The sequence below is a fragment of the Trematomus bernacchii genome, unplaced genomic scaffold (genome assembly GCF_902827165.1).
Source record: "Trematomus bernacchii unplaced genomic scaffold, fTreBer1.1, whole genome shotgun sequence".
Lineage (NCBI taxonomy): Eukaryota > Metazoa > Chordata > Actinopteri > Perciformes > Nototheniidae > Trematomus > Trematomus bernacchii.
In genome coordinates, this window is record NW_022988043.1 from 14,587,754 (window position 1) to 14,594,390 (window position 6,637).

The 6,637-nt window shown below is 42.3% G+C and overlaps 1 protein-coding gene across 1 annotated transcript in view; it reads right to left on the minus strand.

Annotated features, from left to right (window-relative positions):
• Window positions 1-916, minus strand: part of rtn4r (reticulon 4 receptor) — a 40,245-nt gene extending 39,329 nt beyond the window's left edge. The window contains exon 1 of the mRNA XM_034118643.1: window positions 378-916. Coding sequence (XP_033974534.1) covers window positions 378-399 — 22 coding nt within the window. The 5' untranslated portion in view covers window positions 400-916. The remainder of the gene's footprint in view (window positions 1-377) is intronic.
• Window positions 917-6,637: the final 5,721 nt, after the last annotated feature.

Sequence of the window (6,637 nt, forward strand, 5' to 3'; positions counted from 1 at the left end):
AAAGAAAGAAGCACAAAATCAGCTCTGAATTATGACTCAATTAAGAGCAACTGATTCAAGGTCGTTTACAGCCGCACTATCCATAACTGATATTGACTCTGTTTTCTCTAGTGCGTACCGAAAGAGGATAATGTGTTTCTGTGCAGATTAGAGGTGTCTCTGCCCAGATTATCCGTCATGTACCAGTTTACCAAACCCCGGAGGAGCAAGCAGAGTAAACTCCAATTAGGACATCTGATTTATCTTTGGTTGCTCTCCACAGAGCGGTGCCACTGCTGCCCGATGTGGATTTTGCCATTGCGCAGTAAGCAAGGATCCTCCGGTCTGCTTTATCTGAAAACTTTAAAGAGATTTCCTATTGTTTAAAGCGTACTCACCATTAACAATAACGGTCTTCATGATTTAGATTGGGGCGAAATCCAGATGCTGTATAAATCCAAGTCGAATGAATCCCAGCGTGTTCGGGACAGATAGGATATCCGCTGTTTATTGCAATGTATGGCTAATTGCAAATCCAGTGCACGGTGGGAGGCGGACAGCCAAGAGCACCCCTGCACCTTCAAACTTTAGCCGTAGGTGTTCCCGAGTGGGGAGCCACGTCTCCAGCTGCACCCGAGCTCAGTCATTTGGACGAGGGATTGAAAAATAGTCAGCAATAAACATCCAAATTGGGATCAGTAGACTCGACACACCAGTCGACACCTCCCTAAAAATAGGACGCGCCAACAGCTCCGGAGGTGAGCGCAAAGTGTTAACGCAGAAGTGGAGACTCACAGGCACAGGCGTAAAATCAGTATCGGATCCATGTTTGGAAACAGCAGCACATATCCACTTTGCCCCGCTGTATATTTCCCAAGAACACGGAGAAAAAGTGTGGTGGTTGCGCACGGATGTCGGCCGCACTGCTGAGCATCAGAGTGCGTTTACCACCACAGGGAGGAGTAGAGGGAGGGCGGGGCAGCGAGGTGCGTTTGGCGGAAAGAGGGAGAAAAAGGGAGAGAGAGATTTGAGAGATGAATGTTTCATGGGAATGTATCACACTGCAAAAAAAACATCTATACTTAGATTGTATTTATTGAACTTTGTGTGTTTGTATTCCTGCTTTAACTAACACAAACTTAATAATAGATAACGTACACAAATAGAAATTTACAGGAAATATAAGTTATTTTACATAACCGATGTAGGCTACTTCAAGAGTGAATCCGAGACTTAATGGACGATTCAGACGGTAATTTCTTGCAGTGCAGGGCTGCTCTATAATGAATGTTTTATGTGCAGAGGGTGGGTAGGAAGGTGACGTGAGGCGAATCTATTTGGATCGGACACGTCCAGGCACGCACATGCATACGAAAACAGGAACCACAAGACAGAAGAGAGCCTGGTCTGCTGGTGGGACCCACAATCCCTTCTGGGAATTGGATAATTTGGTCTCTCTGGTGTCGTAGTTGGAGTTGCCATCACTACCTGGGACTGTTGGGGAAATCTTCTCCTTTTTAGATTTTGATTTGAAGATAATATAACATTATAGAATCATCTACCACAAAAACAAAAATGGCGATATTACAGCAGCAAAAAGGGGACCGTTTAACAAAAAGAGGATTACAAGATATAATAAAAACTAAATAGAATTCAGACCGATTTTGAAATATTATTTTTTATTACATGTTTTCAATTTACGACATTTAATTAGCCTATATACTTTTGCACATTATTTAATTATTATTATGATTATATAATATCTTATCTTACATCTTATCTTCAACTCAAGCAGACATTTTTCTTCCTGCCTTTTCCTCTCCATATGGAAAGTCAAAGTGCCTGGAAGCATAGCATGTCTTTGCAGAGAATCCCACATTAAACATTCAGTTTCCACGCATTTTATATGATAAAGGTTGCTTTTACAAAGTGATTAGACCATTGAGCAGCAGGCACGCTGTGGCAATGCTGATTGGTCCATAGACCAGTTCACCATCGCTCTAGTCGGCAGCTTTGCTTGGTTTGCTGAAGCCCAGGAGATTTGGATTCACAGCAGCAGTGCTATTATCTTTAGGTACCACACGCCCCCTACCGGCAAACATAACAAATAGATCTTCAGCACCACAGACGGCAGCTTCTTCTGTGGATGATGAGTCCCTGCTCGGCCTATCAGACGGCAAGGACTCATACTGTCTATTTGTTTGTACGACAGGGGAAAGGAACTATTGAATTCCCCCTGGAGACAATGTTGTTTATATTTGTTTTTTCCCTATAAGGGAATCTGGAATATACCCACCTGCTGGCATAAGGAAATGTGGGGAAACCAATTTGAAACTCAATCTATATCCTAGAATTGCATGTTTTGGAATTGTGACAGACAATACTAAGTTGTGTGTATTAGGATGGGCACTTGCACAATATTAAATGAGTGTGTTAATCATATATTATATGTAGACTGAGACAGTTAAAAGCAAACAGATTACAGTAGGAAGCAGGTGAATGGAAACCGCAGCCAGGTGGGTGGTGTAGTGGAGTAAAATGGGTGTACATGCAGCAGGCTAATCCCAGGTTTACAACTACCAATATTGAATCACATCAGAATATGTCAGTGAGCCACTCGCCTGGTATTTGCTCACAGTGGAGACCGGCAGGGACAGATGGCCAGTAGAGACCCAGTCCAAAGCCGCCGCAGCGACCTGCTGAGAACGAGGTCACCCCGCGAGAATAGGAAATACTGTCACCTTTCACGGTCGTCTGTCTTCCCCACTTTATCTGAATGCATCCGTGCGGGCAAACACATGTGTGTGCATAATCCTGTCATGCATGTGTATGCTGTGTGCCTGGCAGTATACTGTAACAGGCATAGTGCCATTTCTTGTGTTCTATTTTATAAAGCTTTTCTCAAGAGAAAGAATAATTATATTAATGCGGTTTTCAACACCACTAACAAGGCTAGAGGCAACACACAGAATACACATTAAACTGCTGCATTTTGGTGATGTTACATTCATGAACGAGTGAAGGAAAGGAACAAAGTCAAACTTGCGGGCCCTCTTTTTTATCTCTGTGCCCAAATTTCACTGCCAATTACGTACTAATTCTCAATATTTGTCAGTAGATTCTAGAGCAAGAAAAGAAGCAAACTGAGTCAAGACTTAAAGGGGCCATATTATGATGATCATTATTGTATTTTGTTTCTGTACTGTGACATGTTTACAAACTTTGATTTTCAATAAGTGCTTCATACTTCTCATAGTGCCTGTGCTCCAGCACCTCTTTTCACCCTCTGTCTGAAACGATTGGTCAACCAACCACCGAGATGTCCCCCCCCTTAGCATATCACTTACAATGTGTTAGAGTGCTAACCAATAGAGGCAGGAATGTTACGAAACTCCCTCTGGACGGAGCTTTGGGATTTTAGCATGTGCAGACAATTTACATGCACAATAACCTATTACACGACTACATGAAAGGGAAAACCCCAAAAAGCATGATAGGGCCCTTTTAATAGTTGACTGTCGATTTAATTTACATTAAAGATAATGAGCCGCATCTCGTAAAGGCATAGATAGACCCATAACATAGAGCTCCATTTAAAGAGCCTTAATTCCCAAACTGAATATCCTAAACCAACATTCATGTATTGTCTTTAATCTATATACAGAATTGTAACCTATATAAAATATATTCTGGAGTAACCCAGTTTTTGAAACATGTTTATATATTACTGTTAAATATATTGTAGTGTCTGGTAGGTAACTCTTAGTTGGAGCAAGTATTTTATTACTAATAAACACCTCTCTTAGCTCAGGATGTGTCCCAGCTGCCTTCAAACATGCCGTGGTCCAGCCACTACTTAAAAAGAAAAGTCTCGACCCCTCCATTCTCGCAAATTTTAGGCCCATCTCCCAGCTACCTTGTTTATCTAAAGCCCTGGAGCGAGTAGTCTATGTCCAGCTGCAGTCGTTCTTAACCACGCATGGCATCCATGAACAGTTTCAGTCTGGCTTCAAACCCATGCACAGCACTGAAACAGCCCTTTTAAGAGTTTTTAATGATCTGCTCCTAGCCGCCGACTCAGGTAGCCCAGCTGTCCTGGTGCTGTTAGACCTGACAGCTGCCTTTGACACTGTGGACCATAGCATCCTGTTGTCACGGCTTGAACAGTCCGCAGGCAAAACAGGCTCTGCCCTTGCATGGTTCAGGTCCAACCAGACAGACCGTAGCTTCTCAGTGCCTTCTCCTCTGCTAAAGCCCCTCTTACCTGTGGGGTTCCCCAAGGCTCTATCCTGGGCCCCATCCTCTTTTTACTGTACATACTGCCCCTAGGTTCAATTCTCACTAAACACAATATTCCCTTCCACTGCTACGCCGACGATGTACAGATCTATCTGCCTCTCAAAGCAAATGTCAAACACTCACTACAGCAGTTGATGGACTGCTTGATAGAGATAAAATCCTGGCGGAGCAAAAACTTCCTTAACCTCAACAAGAGCAAGACTGAGGTAATCTTTTTTGGACCCCAACCTCCAGCCTCTCCGGTTGATATTCTGGGCTCTCTCAATGAAAACATCCTCCCCTCTGTCATGAACCTTGGAGTGACCTTCACTAGCACTTTTAAATTTGACAAGCAGGTCAGCACCATAGTCAAATCCTGCTTTTTTTAAATAAGACTATTGGCCAAAACCAAGTCGTATTTATCTTTTAAAGACCTAGAAAGGGTTATTAACGCCTTTGTTACCTCAAGACTGGACTATTGCAACGCTCTGTATGTGGGTATGGACCAGGCCTCGATTAGACGCCTGCAGCTAGTTCAGAACGCAGCTGCACGTCTTCTGACTGGCCACAAAAAGCGTGACCACATCACCCCAATTCTGGCCTCACTACACTGGCTTCCAATTCGGTTCCGAATTGATTTTAAAATCCTTTTATTTGTTTTCAAAGCCCTTAATGGGCTGGCTCCGGCCTATATAGCCAAACTCCTCCATCGCTACACCCCAGCCAGAGCTTTAGGGTCTGCTGACCAGCTGTTGCTGATAGTGCCCAAGACCAGGCTCAACACCCGAGGGCACCGATCATTCGCAGCAGCTGGCCCCAGGCTCTGGAATAGTCTGCCCCTCCATGTGAGGTCGGCCGAGACACTAGGGGTTTTTAAATCCTCACTAAAGACACACTTCTTCTCTCTGGCCTTCTAGTCAGAGCGGAGCATGACACCTGACTATTCCCTGTGTTTTTGTTTTTTATATTTCTGTTGTAAATGATTGTCTTTTATTGTGATTGTAGTAATGTGTTTTTATTAGATGTACAGCACTTTGGCTCGACCAAAAATCGCTTTTAAATGTGCTATATAAATAAAACTTGATTTGATTTGATTTGATTTGATTTAAAACAGAAACATCATTAAGCAGTCAAGAACTCAAGTTGCATAATAAAAGGATCTTAATTAAGTCACATTGTTGACATTATCGTATATATTGGCTATGGCAATACATTCCCAGAGTATAACATTTCCTAAATAAATCCCAAGCTAGAAAAACACTAATTTGGCTTACTTGTTAATACGCCTCCTTGTGCCAGGAAATGAAGTAACTGATTACTATTCAACCCCCAGGCTCATTATACAACATGCCCACGAACTCCTTAGTCCTCTGCTCATTCCATTAGAGTATATCATAATGATATGTACCAGTAAGTGAAAAGGACACAGGTAAATTGTCATGGGAGCTTTGAGGCTGGAGGCCTTGCACAACGAGCGACTGTAAATTAACTAATGGTAGATCATTGCCGTGCGAATGGAGAAAAAGGAGATTGGGAATCTTTAATTCATGACAGTAATGAAATGAGTCAAGCTGTCAAGTCTCAAAGGCAGCGGTTCACTAGACTGAGGCTCCACTATTCTTTTCATCACAAGTCTGATGGATCAAAAGAAGAACGGGGGCATAAATGATTTCCTTTGGTAATGGGAAAGTTAGTTGTGTCCCACTGCCACGCGAGCTACAGAAGGACCAGTGTTAATTACATTAATAAAAGCAAACAATGAAGGCTTTAACTCACTCGCGATAGAAGGAAAAGGTTGGTGGTTCATGTAACCTCTTTGTCAAAGGTCATCATTCCATCATACTGTATGTTCACACTGAGTACGGCTGTGGCATACTCATTTTTCTTCCTGACTGAGCATACAACTTTTCTAAAGTACCAGAGATGCAGGTGTTTGCCTTCATAACATATTCTCCGCCATTAACAAAGCTGGAATAGTACATTTGTTGCTTATGGCAATATCTACAACCTCTCCCCAATCCCACAGCATGGGGTGTCTAGGAGAAAGAAATATCTGAATTTTAATAAAAGAAACAGAAAAAAAAAGATCAAAAATGTGTGTAAAGAAAAGGAAAGAAAAAGCTCTCCCCCTCGGGTAGGGAACCCCTGCTGGCTGAGTTTCAGAGTTTGTGTTTGGGAAATACGATAGGTAAAACTAGTTCAGAGAAATGCCTTATTTTGTTTACTCTAATCTTTGGAATTAGAGTTATTCGTATTTGTCTCATAAGTCTGCACATTAAACCATTTTTAGATTTTCCTTGTCGGCAGAGCTAGACAGACGTTACGCATATTTGATTAGGCTGACTAAATACGAAAAATAACAACGGAACATTATTATACA